This window comes from Echiichthys vipera (assembly GCF_963691815.1).
Source record: "Echiichthys vipera genome assembly, chromosome: 16".
NCBI lineage: Eukaryota > Metazoa > Chordata > Actinopteri > Perciformes > Trachinidae > Echiichthys > Echiichthys vipera.
This window is the reverse complement of record NC_139841.1, coordinates 30,120,440-30,132,939: the sequence shown is the minus strand read 5'-3', so window position 1 is coordinate 30,132,939 and position 12,500 is coordinate 30,120,440. Positions and strand designations below refer to the sequence as shown.

General features: G+C 50.9%; 2 protein-coding genes across 2 annotated transcripts in view; both read left to right on the top strand.

Annotated features, from left to right (window-relative positions):
- The window catches only part of LOC310958351 (FSD1-like protein), a 10,041-nt gene extending 2,760 nt beyond the window's left edge, over window positions 1-7,281 (top strand). Inside the window, exons 8-13 of the mRNA XM_083929254.1 lie at window positions 1,957-2,055; window positions 2,526-2,655; window positions 3,022-3,104; window positions 4,017-4,292; window positions 4,495-4,583; window positions 6,697-7,281. Of these exons, the coding sequence (XP_083785380.1) occupies window positions 1,957-2,055; window positions 2,526-2,655; window positions 3,022-3,104; window positions 4,017-4,292; window positions 4,495-4,583; window positions 6,697-6,780 (761 nt within the window). The 3' untranslated portion in view covers window positions 6,781-7,281. The remainder of the gene's footprint in view (window positions 1-1,956; window positions 2,056-2,525; window positions 2,656-3,021; window positions 3,105-4,016; window positions 4,293-4,494; window positions 4,584-6,696) is intronic.
- A 923-nt stretch (window positions 7,282-8,204) lies between these two features.
- Window positions 8,205-12,500, top strand: part of pisd (phosphatidylserine decarboxylase) — a 9,881-nt gene continuing 5,585 nt past the window's right edge. Inside the window, exons 1-3 of the mRNA XM_083930457.1 lie at window positions 8,205-8,246; window positions 10,551-10,588; window positions 11,354-11,484. Coding sequence (XP_083786583.1) covers window positions 8,206-8,246; window positions 10,551-10,588; window positions 11,354-11,484 — 210 coding nt within the window. The 5' untranslated portion in view covers window position 8,205. The remainder of the gene's footprint in view (window positions 8,247-10,550; window positions 10,589-11,353; window positions 11,485-12,500) is intronic.

The window sequence follows — 12,500 nt, the reverse complement described above, 5'->3', positions numbered from 1 at the left end:
AGGTCAAGAGTGAGGTCAGGGGTCAAGAGTGAGGTCAGGGGTCAAGAGTGAGGTCAGGGGTCAAGAGTGAGGTCAGGGTACAGAGGTCAAGAGTGAGGTCAGAGGTCAAGAGTGAGGTCAGAGGTCAAGAGTGAGGTCAAGAGTGAGGTCAGGGGTCAAGAGTGAGGTCAGGGTACAGAGGTCAAGAGTGAGGTCATAGGTCAAGAGTGAGGTCAGGGTTCAGAGGTCAAGAGTGAGGTCAGGGGTCAAGAGTGAGGTCAGGGGTCAAGAGTGAGGTCAGGGGTCAAGAGTGAGGTCAGGGGTCAAGAGTGAGGTCAGAGGTCAAGAGTGAGGTCAGGGGTCAAGAGTGAGGTCAGGGGTCAAGAGTGAGGTCAGGGTTTAACGTCTTTTTTGGTCCTGGTGCTGGTCCTAGTCCTGGTCCTAGTCCTGGTGCTGGTCCTGGTGCTGGTCCTGGTGCTGGTCCTAGTCCTGGTCCTAGTCCTGGTGCTGGTCCTGGTCCTGGTGCTGGTCCTGGCCCTGGCCCTGGTCCTGGTCCTGGTCCAGGTGCTGGTCCTAGTCCTGGTGCTGGTCCTGGTGCTGGTCCTGGTCCTGGTGCTGGTCCTGGTGCTGGCCCTGGTCCAGGTCCTGGTGCTGGTCCTAGTCCTGGTCCTGGTCCTGGTCCTGGTTCTGGTGCTGGTCCTGGTGCTGGTCCTGGTCCTGGTCCTGGTCCAGCCTGGTCCTGGTCCAGCCTGGTCCTGGTCCTGGTGCTGGTCCTAGTCCTGGTGCTGGTCCTGGTGCTGGTCCTGGTGCTGGTCCTGGTGCTGGAACTGGTCCTGGTGCTGGTCCTGGTCCTGGCCCTGGTCCTGGTCCTGGTCCTGGCACTGGTCCTGGTCCTGGTCCTGGTCCTGGTGCTGGTCCTGGTGCTGGTCCTAGTCCTGGTGCTGGTGCTGGTCCTGTTGCTGGTCCTGGTGCTGGTGCTGGTCCTGGCGCTGGTCCTGGTGCTGGTCCTGGTCCTAGTCCTGGTCCTGGTGCTGGTCCTGGCCCTGGTGCTGGTCCTGGTCCTGGTCCTGGTGCTGGTGCTGGTCCTGGTCCTGGTGCTGGTGCTGGTCCTGGTGCTGGTCCTGGTCCTGGTCCTGGTCCTGGCCCTGGTCCTGGTGCTGGTCCTGGCGCTGGTCCTGGTGCTGGTCCTGGTGCTGGTCCTGGTGCTGGTCCTGGCCCTGGTCCTGGTGCTGGAACTGGTCCTGGTCCTGGTGCTGGCCCTGGTCCTGGTCCTGGTCCTGGTCCTGGCCCTGGTCCTGGTCCTGGCCCTGGTCCTGGTCCTGGTCCTGGTCCTGGTGCTGGTCCTGGTCCTGGTGCTGGTCCTAGTCCTGGTGCTGGTGCTGGTGCTGGTCCTGGTGCTGGTGCTGGTCCTGGTGCTGGTCCTGGTGCTGGTCCTGGTCCTAGTCCTGGTCCTGGTGCTGGTCCTGGTGCTGGTCCTGGCCCTGGTGCTGGTCCTGGTCCTGGTCCTGGTGCTGGTCCTGGTCCTGGTGCTGGTGCTGGTCCTGGTCCTGCTGCTGGTCCTGGTCCTGGTCCTGGCCCTGGTGCTGGTCCTGGTGCTGGTCCTGGCCCTGGTCCTGGTCCTGGTGCTGGTCCTGGTGCTGGTCCTGGTGCTGGTGCTGGTCCTGGTGCTGGTCCTGGTCCTGGTGCTGGTCCTGGTGCTCGTCCAGGTCCTGGTGCTGGTCCTGGTGCTGGTCCTGGTCCTGGTCCTGGTGCTGGTCCTGGTCCTGGTGCTGGTCCTGGTCCTGGTGCTGGTCCTGGTCCTGGTGCTGGTCCTGGTCCTGGTCCTGGTGCTGGCCCTGGTCCTGGTGCTGGTCCTGGTCCTGGTCCTGGTCCAGGTGCTGGTCCTGGTCCTGGTGCTGGTCCTGGTGCTGGTCCTGGTCCTGGTCCTGGTCCTGGTCCTGGTCCTCCCCAGGCTGAAAGGTGATTTTAATGTTTCAGGTCTGAAGTTCGACTCAAACTTCGTCGTCGTTCGAGTTCGAGCGCGAAACAAAATGGCCGCTGGCGAGTTCTCTGAGCCCGTCGCCATGGAGACCAGAGGTGAGGTCTCTTCTTCTTCTTCTTCTTCTTCTTCTTCTCCTGCAGCGTGTAACTTCTTCTTCTTCTTCTTCTTCTTCTTCTTCTTCTTCTCCTGCAGCGTGTAACTTCTTCTTCTTCTTCTTCTTCTTCTTCTCCTGCAGCGTGTAACTTCTTCTTCTTCTTCTTCTCCTGCAGCGTGTAACTTCTTCTTCTTCTTCTTCTCCTGCAGCGTGTAACTTCTTCTTCTTCTTCTTCTCCTGCAGCGTGTAACTTCTTCTTCTTCTTCTTCTCCTGCAGCGTGTAACTTCTTCTTCTTCTTCTTCTTCTTCTTCTTCTTCTTCTCCTGCAGCGTGTAACTTCTTCTTCTTCTTCTTCTTCTTCTTCTCCTGCAGCGTGTAACTTCTTCTTCTTCTTCTTCTCCTGCAGCGTGTAACTTCTTCTTCTTCTTCTTCTCCTGCAGCGTGTAACTTCTTCTTCTTCTTCTCCTGCAGCGTATAACTTTGGCTTCGACGCGGCGTCGGCGCACGCTGAGCTGAAGGTTGAGGGCGCCACGGTGACCTGGGAGCCTCAGGGGGTCAAAGGTCACGACCCGCGCCTGAGGGCCAGAGAGAGTAAGAGCAGGTGAGGGCGCGTCGCTGATGATGTCACTGATGATGTCACAGTGTTTGAAGCTGCCGCTGAGCATCATGGGAGTTGTGTTGTAACCTGTTTTTGTCCCTCTTCAGTCTCCATACCGCGTCCTTTCGCCGCGCTCAGGTAGAAACTGTCATGGCAACCGCCGTGTCATCACTTCCTCCATCCGCCATTTCTCGCTCCATGCCGCCACTCACGCCCGCTGACATCACATCCTGTGTTTATACGACCACATGTTAACGTGTTTAACGTGATGAAAGTTTCTCATCGTGCTTCGGCTCAACGCCATCGACCTTCGCCTCGTTTACACTTTGACCCTCTGGAGTTTGTCTCAACGTTGTCTCTCGTCTGCAGCCGGAGCGCCACGCCGTCGCCCAACAAGACGACAGGAAGTCGAGGACGCGACCGATTCGCTGGAGACTCGTACACAGTGTTGGGTACATTTACACTTTAACCCCCAGGAACTTTATTCTGAAGGTACAGAAACAAACAGGGTTTAATCTACAGGAACTTTATTCTGAAGGTACAGAAACAAACAGGGTTTAATCTACAGGAACTTTATTTTGAAGGTACAGAAACAAACAGTGTTTAATCTACAGGAACTTTATTCTGAAGGTACAGAAACAAACAGGGTTTAATCCACAGGAACTTTATTCTGAAGGTACAGAAACAAACAGGGTTTAATCTACAGGAACTTTATTTTGAAGGTACAGAAACAAACAGTGTTTAATCTACAGGAACTTTATTCTGAAGGTACAGAAACAAACAGGGTTTAATCTACAGGAACTTTATTTTGAAGGTACAGAAACAAACAGGGTTTAATCTACAGGAACTTTATTCTGAAGGTACAGAAACAAACAGGGTTTAATCTACAGGAACTTTATTCTGAAGGTACAGAAACAAACAGGGTTTAATCTACAGGAACTTTATTTTGAAGGTACAGAAACAAACATTGTTTAATCTACAGGAACTTTATTCTGAAGGTACAGAAACAAACAGTGTTTAATCCACAGGAACTTTATTTTGAAGGTACAGAAACAAACAGTGTTTAATCTACAGGAACTTTATTCTGAAGGTACAGAAACAAACAGTGTTTAATCTACAGGAACTTTATTCTGAAGGTACAGAAACAAACAGTGTTTAATCTACAGGAACTTTATTTTGAAGGCACAGAAACAAACAGTGTTTAATCCACAGGAACTTTATTTTGAAGGTACAGAAACAAACAGTGTTTAATCTACAGGAACTTTATTTTGAAGGTTCAAACAGACGTATTTATTTTAATGATATTTTTCTTCACATAAACAAAATCTTCTGTTTCCTGGTTTTAAAACATTTCCCGTCTCCAGGCGACCAGGAGATCGGCGGCGGCGGCGGCGGCGGCGGCGGCGGCGGTCACTACTGGGAGGTCCGCCCCCTCTCTGACTGGAAGTCCTTCAGCGTGGGCGTGGCCTATCGGGCCAGCCTGGGCCGCTTCGACCAATTAGGGAAAGGTGCCGGCTCCTGGTGTCTCCACGGCAGCCAATGGCTGCAGAGCTCGCTCGCCGCGAAGCACAACAACCGGGCGAAGGCGCTGGATTGGCCGCTGCCTCAGCGAATCGGGATCTACTGCGACTACGACCACGGTACGAGCAACGCCACTCTGGGGTCACATGTTTATGTCATTTCCAGCTGAACACGCGTCCTGGACTCGAACCTGCGGACGCAGAGTTTCTAAGTTTATAAGAACGTTTGTGGAAAAAGATGAAACATTAAAGTTCAAACACTTTTTTATAAAAACAGAAGTTTTAAAAGAACAACGATGTTTTTATTCCGTTCGTGTTTCAGGAGATTTGTTTTTCTTCGACGTCGATCGACTTCGTCTTCTTCACTCCTTCAAAACAAAGTTCAGCCAGCCGCTCGTCCCCGCCTTCACTGTCAGTACCACACACACTGTTCCACTGTGACACTGCACCACTGTAACACTGTGACACAGTAACACTGCACCACTGTAACACTGCACCACTGTGACACTGCACCACTGTGACGCTGCACCACAGTAACACTGCACCACTGTAACACTGCACCACTGTAACACTGCACCACTGCACCACAGTAACACTGCACCACTGTAACACTGCACCACTGTAACACAGTAACACTGCACCACTGTGACACTGCACCACTGTAACACTGCACCACTGTGACACTGCACCACAGTAACACTGTACCCCTGTAACACTGCACCACTGTAACACTGTAACACTGCACCACTGTAACACTGCACCACTGTAACACTGCACCACAGTAACACTGTACCCCTGTAACACTGTAACACAGTAACACTGCACCACTGTAACACTGCACCACTGTAACACTGCACCACTGTGACACTGCACCACAGTAACACTGTACCCCTGTAACACTGCACCACTGTAACACTGCACCACTGTGACACTGCACCACTGTACCCCTGTAACACTGCACCACTGTAACACTGCACCACTGTAACACTGCACCACAGTAACACTGTACCCCTGTAACACTGTAACACTGCACCACTGTGACACTGCACCACTGTGACACTGCACCACTGTAACATACCACAGTAACACTGCACCACTGTGACACAGTAACACTGCACCACTGTGACACTGCACCACTGTAACATACCACAGTAACACTGCACCACTGTAACATACCACAGTAACACTGCACCACTGTAACACTGCACCACTGTGACACTGCACCACAGTAACACTGCACCACTGTAACACTGTAACACTGCACCACTGTAACACTGCACCACAGTAACACTGTACCCCTGTAACACTGTGACACAGTAACACTGCACCACTGTAACACTGCACCACTGTGACACTGCACCACTGTAACATACCACAGTAACACTGCACCACTGTGACACAGTAACACTGTACCACTGTAACATACCACAGTAACACTGCACCACTGTGACACTGCACCACTGTAACATACCACAGTAACACTGCAGCACTGTGACACAGTAACACTGTACCACTGTGACACTGCACCACAGTAACACTGCACCACTGTGACACAGTAACACTGTACCACTGTGACACTGCACCACTGTAACATACCACAGTAACACTGTACCACTGCACCACTGCAACACAGTAACACTGCACCACTGTGACACTGCACCACTGTAACATACCACAGTAACACTGCACCACTGTGACACTGCACCACTGTAACATACCACAGTAACACTGCACCACTGTGACACTGCACCACTGTAACATACCACAGTAACACTGCACCACTGTGACACAGTAACACTGCACCACTGTGACACAGTAACACTGTACCACTGTGACACTGCACCACTGTAACACTGCACCACTGTGACACTGTGACACTGCACCACTGTGACACTGTACCACTGTGACACTGCACCACTGTGACACAGTAACACTGCACCACTGTGACACAGTAACACTGTACCACTGTGACACTGTGACACTGCACCACTGTAACACTGCACCACTGTGACACTGTGACACTGCACCGATGCGACACTGCACCACTGTGACACTGCACCACTGTGACACTGTAACACTGCACCACTGTGACACAGTAACACTGCACCACTGTGACACAGTAACACTGTACCACTGTGACACTGTGACACTGTGACACTGCACCACTGTAACACTGCACCACTGTGACACTGTGACACTGCACCACTGTAACACTGCACCACTGTGACACAGTAACACTGCACCACTGTGACACAGTAACACTGTGACACTGCACTACTGTGACACTGCACCACTGTGACACTGCACCACTGTAACACTGCACCACTGTGACACAGTAACACTGCACCACTGTGACACAGTAACACTGTACCACTGTGACACTGCACCACTGTGACACTGCACCACTGTGACACTGCACCACTGTGACACTGTAACACTGCACCACTGCAACACTGCACCACTGTGACACTGTAACACTGCATCGCTGCGTCTTGGTACTAAATGTCGTAACACTGTGTTGCAGGTGTGGTGCGGTGGTATCTCCATAGCGACGGGCCTGCAGGTGCCGAGCATTGTGGGTAATTTGCTCACCAACCTGCCGCAGTGAAAGTCTTTGATCTTTAATAATTTATAATAAAATATTTTACACTTTTATTTAAATAAATAATATTTATTGATTCTTCTGTTGTTTTTAATGTGGACCAGAATTATTTTCCGTGCTTTTATTTTGAAAATGTACTAAATTGTTAGCTCAGGCTTTTATTGTGAAGGACTTGAACAGCTGGTGATGAGTGAAAACGTGAGGAAAAATGACGTCATCGTCTTTAAAGCTGCTGTTTCTCAATGTCAGGCTTTTATTTTGAAAAGTGCAATAGAAAAAGAAAGGCTTTTATTCTGAAGGGTATGACAAAAGTTCCTGAGTAATAAATGTGAAAGACCTTTATTGTGAAATACCTCATTAGACACAGTGTTGTGCTGGCTTTTATTTTGAAGGTTAGGATATAACTTCCTGTAATTTTTGCCCAAATGTCTTATTTTGAAAGTGAAAATATATATATCTTATTTATTATGAATATATTTATCTTTATTATATAAATGTTTATTTGTTTGAAACGTTTTGAGCCAGTTCAGTTTATATGATTATAAATGTATAATAACTCTGTATAGATGATATATATTTATATATTTACATATATTAGTTTGTAATAAATATATTTATGAATATTGTTCTCAGTTAAATGTGAATTCAGATGCAACAGGAAAAGTTTAAAGTGAAAAATGAAAAATGTGAAAAAAGAAAATGTAAAAAGTGTAAATGTGAAATAAACTGTTTATTAATGAATCACTGTTGATGATGAAATATGTTTAAAGTATAAAAGAGAGAATTCATCTCATTACTCAAGTTGTTTTATTATTATTATTATTATTAAACTATTATTATTATTATTATTGAGTCAAAGTTGTGTCCCAGCCTTGTTTCTTAGCCTTGGTTGTCGTGTCCCAGCCTTGTTTCTTAGCCTTGGTTGTCGTGTCCCAGCCTTGTTTCTTAGCCTTGGTTGTCGTGTCCCAGCCTTGTTTCTTAGCCTTGGTTGTCGTGTCCCAGCCTTGTTTCTTAGCCTTGGTTGTCGTGTCCCAGCCTTGTTTCTTAGCCTTGGTTGTCGTGTCCCAGCCTTGCTTCTTAGCCTTGGTTGTCGTGTCCCAGCCTTGTTTCTTAGCCTTGGTTGTCGTGTCCCAGCCTTGTTTCTTAGCCTTGGTTGTCGTGTCCCAGCCTTGTTTCTTAGCCTTGGTTGTCGTGTCCCAGCCTTGTTTCTTAGCCTTGGTTGTCGTGTCCCAGCCTTGTTTCTCAGCCTTGGTTGTCGTGTCCCAGCCTTGTTTCTTAGCCTTGGTTGTCGTGTCCCAGCCTTGTTTCTTAGCCTTGGTTGTCGTGTCCCAGCCTTGTTTCTTAGCCTTGGTTGTCACCTGACACTCAGGGCCCAATCAAGTGGAGGATCACTGTGACGCACGACGTCATTACGTCACTTCTACAAACAACATGGCGGCGGCCCTGCGGAGGGTGTGCGGAGTGACTCAGAGGTATTTATGACACATGTTTAATAATGTTTAATAACAGTTCATTGTTTTTATTTCCGTGTATTGTTTTAAGTGCGTTGTATTATTTGTGACGTGTTTCTCGTGTTTGTGACGTCACCAGACTCCGTTCACGTTCGTGTTCAATTAACCGCCTCTGTGACGTCACACTCGCACACAGGAGACATCCGGTTCAGGTTTCCTGAGCCGGATGTGACGAATTGGGTTTTTGCCAGGTTCAGGGTGGTTGCCAGGTTCAGGTTGGTTGGTTGCCAGGTTCAGGGTGGTTGCCAGGTTCAGGTTGGTTGCCAGGTTCAGGGTGGTTGCCAGGTTCAGGGTGGTTGCCAGGTTTAGGGTGGTTGCCAGGTTCAGGGTGGTTGCCAGGGTGGTTGCCAGGTTAGTTGCCAGGTTCAGGGTGGTTGCCAGGTTCAGGTTGGTTGCCAGGTTCAGGGTGGTTGCCAGGTTGGTTGCCAGGTTCAGGGTGGTTGCCAGGTTCGGGTTGGTTGCCAGGTTCAGGGTGGTTGCCAGGTTGGTTGCCAGGTTTAGGGTGGTTGCCAGGTTCAGGGTGGTTGCCAGGTTGGTTGCCAGGTTCAGGGTGGTTGCAAGGTTAGTTGCCAGGTTCAGGGTGGTTGCCAGGTTCAGGTTGGTTGCCAGGTTCAGGGTGGTTGCCAGGTTCAGGGTGGTTGCCAGGTTCAGGGTGTTTGCCAGGTTCAGGGTGGTTGCCAGGTTGGTTGCCAGGTTCAGGGTGGTTGCCAGGTTGGTTGCCAGGTTCATGGTGGTTGCCAGGTTCAGGGTGGTTGCCAGGTTCAAGGTGGTTGCTAGGTTCAGGGTGGTTGCCAGGTTCAGGGTGGTTGCCAGTTTCAGGGTGGTTGCCAGTTTCAGGGTGGTTGCCAGGTTCAAGGTGGTTGCCAGGTTCAGGTTGGTTGCCAGGTTTAGGTTGGTTGCCAGGTTTAGGTTGGTTGCCAGGTTCAGGGTGGTTGGTTGCCAGGTTCAGGGTGGTTGCCAGGTTCAGGGTGGTTGGTTGCCAGGTTAAGGGTGGTTGCCAGGTTCAGGGTGGTTGCCAGGTTCAGGGTGGTTGGTTGCCAGGTTCAGGTTGGTTGCCAGGTTCAGGGTGGTTGCCAGGTTCAGGGTGGTTGGTTGCCAGGTTCAGGGTGGTTGCCAGGTTCAGGGTGGTTGCCAGGTTCAGGGTGGTTGCCAGGTTCAGGGTGGTTGCCAGGTTCAGGGTGGTTGGTTGCCAGGTTCAGGGTGGTTGCCAGGTTCAGGGTGGTTGCCAGGTTCAGGTTGGTTGCCAGGTTCAGGGTGGTTGCCAGGTTCAGGGTGGTTGCCAGGTTCAGGGTGGTTGCCAGGTTCAGGGTGGTTGGTTGCCAGGTTCAGGGTGGTTGCCAGGTTCAGGGTGGTTGCCAGGTTCAGGGTGGTTGCCAGGTTCAGGGTGGTTGCCAGGTTCAGGGTGGATGGTTGCCAGGTTCAGGGTGGTTGCCTGCCAGGTTCAGGGTGGTTGCCAGGTTCAGGTTGGTTGCCAGGTTCAGGGTGGTTGCCAGGTTCAGGGTGGTTGCCAGGTTCAGGGTGGTTGCCAGGTTTAGGGTGGGTGGTTGCCAGGTTTAGGGTGGGTGGTTGCCAGGTTGGTTGCCAGGTTCAGGTTGGTTGCCAGGTTCAGGGTGGGTGGTTGCCAGGTTCAGGTTAGTTGCCAGGTTCAGGGTGGGTGGTTGCCAGGTTCAGGGTGGTTGCCAGGCTCAGGGTGGTTGCCAGTTTCAGGTTGGTTGCCAGGTTCAGGGTGGTTGGTTGCCAGGTTCAGGTTGGTTGCCAGGTTCAGGGTGGTTGCCAGGTTCAGGTTGGTTGCCAGGTTCAGGGTGGTTGGTTGCCAGGTTGGTTGCCAGGTTCAGGTTGGTTGCCAGGTTCAGGGTGGTTGCCAGGTTCAGGGTGGTTGCCAGGTTCAGGGTGGTTGCCAGGTTCAGGGTGGTTGCCAGGTTCAGGTTGGTTGGTTGCCAGATGAGTCCATCGGCTCTCATCATGAGAGAAAAAGAAACATTAAAATATTATTTTTATTATTATTTTTATTTTTCTGTTTCCCTGAAAACAAGAATAATTAAACATAATAATATAAATAACTTTGTATATTTAATTATTATATTATTAATATATTTATTTATATATTAATATATTATAATAACATTTATATTTATTTATATATATTAATACATTATAATAACATTTATATTTATATTTATTAATAATATAAAAACATATATTTTAATATTTTAATAAATAATAAAAGTTTCTTCGCTGATTTTTAAAGATTTCATTTTTTTCCAGAGTTTCTCTGAAATTCATCATCAGACAGAAAAGCAGCGGTGAGTCTGCTCCTCTTCCTCCTCTTCCTCCTCTTCCTCCTCCTCTTCCTCCTCCTCCTCCTCCTCCTCTTCCTCTTCCTCCTCCTCTTCCTCCTCTTCCTCTTCCTCCTCCTCTTCCTCCTCTTCCTCATCTTCTTCCTCCTCCTCTTCCTCCTCTTCCTCTTCCTCCTCTTCCTCTTCCTCCTCCTCTTCCTCCTCTTCCTCCTCTTCTTCCTCCTCCTCTTCCTCCTCTTCCTCCTCTTCCTCCTCCTCTTCCTCCTCTTCCTCCTCTTCCTCCTCTTCCTCCTCCTCTTCCTCTTCCTCCTCTTCCTCCTCTTCCTCTTCCTCCTCTTCCTCTTCCTCCTCTTCCTCCTCCTCCTCTTCCTCCTCCTCCTTTCCTCCTCTTCTTCCTCCTCCTCCTCTTCCTCCTTTTCCTCTTCCTCCTCCTCCTCTTCCTCCTCCTCTCTCTTCCTCTTCCTCCTCCTCCTCCTCCTGCTCCTCCTGCTCCTCCTCCTCCATCATCCTCCTCCTCCTCTCTCTTCCTCCTCCTCCTCCTCTTCCTCCTCCTCCTCCTCTTCCTCCTCTCTCCTCCTCTTCCTCCTCCTCTCTCTTCCTCCTCTCTCTTCCTCTTCCTCCTCCTCTTCCTCCTCTTCCTCCTCCTCCATCCTCCTCCTCCTCTTCCTCCTCCTCCTCCTCTTCCTCCTCTTCCTCCTCTTCCTCTTCCTCCTCCTCTTCTTCCTCCTCCTCTGTGTCAGATCTTCTTGACCAATCAGATCTCTCCCTCAGGTCGCAGCTTCCTGCCCCGCCCCAGGCCCCTCCCCCTCCTGTTAGTGACAGGAGGTGGTTACCTTGGTTACCAGCACTTCAGGAGCCAACCAGAGGACGAGGCCACGCCCCGCCAGGCCACGCCCACACAGGTATGACAGGGCGCGCCTCCTTTTTTTTCTTCTTCTTTTAAATGACGACTGTGGCGCCGACCACCGGTCACCGTGGTAACTGAGGTCACCGTGGTCACCGTGGTAACCGAGTACACCGTGGTAACTGAGGTCACTGTGGTAACTGAGGTCACCGTGGTAACTGAGGTCACCGTGGTCACCGTGGTAACCGAGTTCACCGTGGTAACTGAGGTCACCGTGCGTGATTCAGACGGCGACGGAGAGTCAGGCGCGGCACCTGGAGCCGGATTCTGATTTCAACACAAAGAGAACAGGAAGTGACAACGTGGAGGAAGACAAACACAGGCGCACGGGTCAGGAAGGGGCGGGGCTTAGAGAGGAGGGGGGCAGCACAGGCTGCGGAAAGGTGATGCTAACTGTGATGCTAACGGTAAATCTCTAGAGAGGCTAACAGTGATGCTAACTGTGATGCTAACAGTGATGCTAACGGTGATGCTAACAGCAGGGGTGTGCAGTGACTCTGGATGGTTCTGATTGGTTCTGGTCCGTGTTGCAGTGAATTGTGGGTAAATAAACAGTCCCGGCTGAATCTCTTCCTGTTTCCTGTCAGTGAAGTACTTCCTGCTGCTCTTTCACAGTAAAAGCTCTACACTGAGGAGCTTTTATTGTGAAGTGAGCTGCAGCGTCTGTGTGTGGTCAGCGTGACCTGAGGACAGGCTGTGATTGGTTCACTGGGTGAAAGGTGACAGAGATGATGTCACTGCCCCAGCTGCATCCTGATTGGTCGGCTCAGTCACAACATGCTGTGATGTAAGAGGGGGCGTGGCCTCGTCCATCTCTTCTTCTGCTCTCAGTGAAGTCTCCTGGTTCAGACCCATCATGGGCCGGACCCCGCTGACCCCTGCATGGTGAGGTTCTTCGCTCGTCGCCGTGGCGGCGAACGTCCTGAGCGCGAGCTGCTGCGGCAGGTGAGGCGGCGGGGGGGTAAGGGGCCGGACGGAGAGAGGGAGAGCGAGAGAGACGCAGGAGGAGGAGGA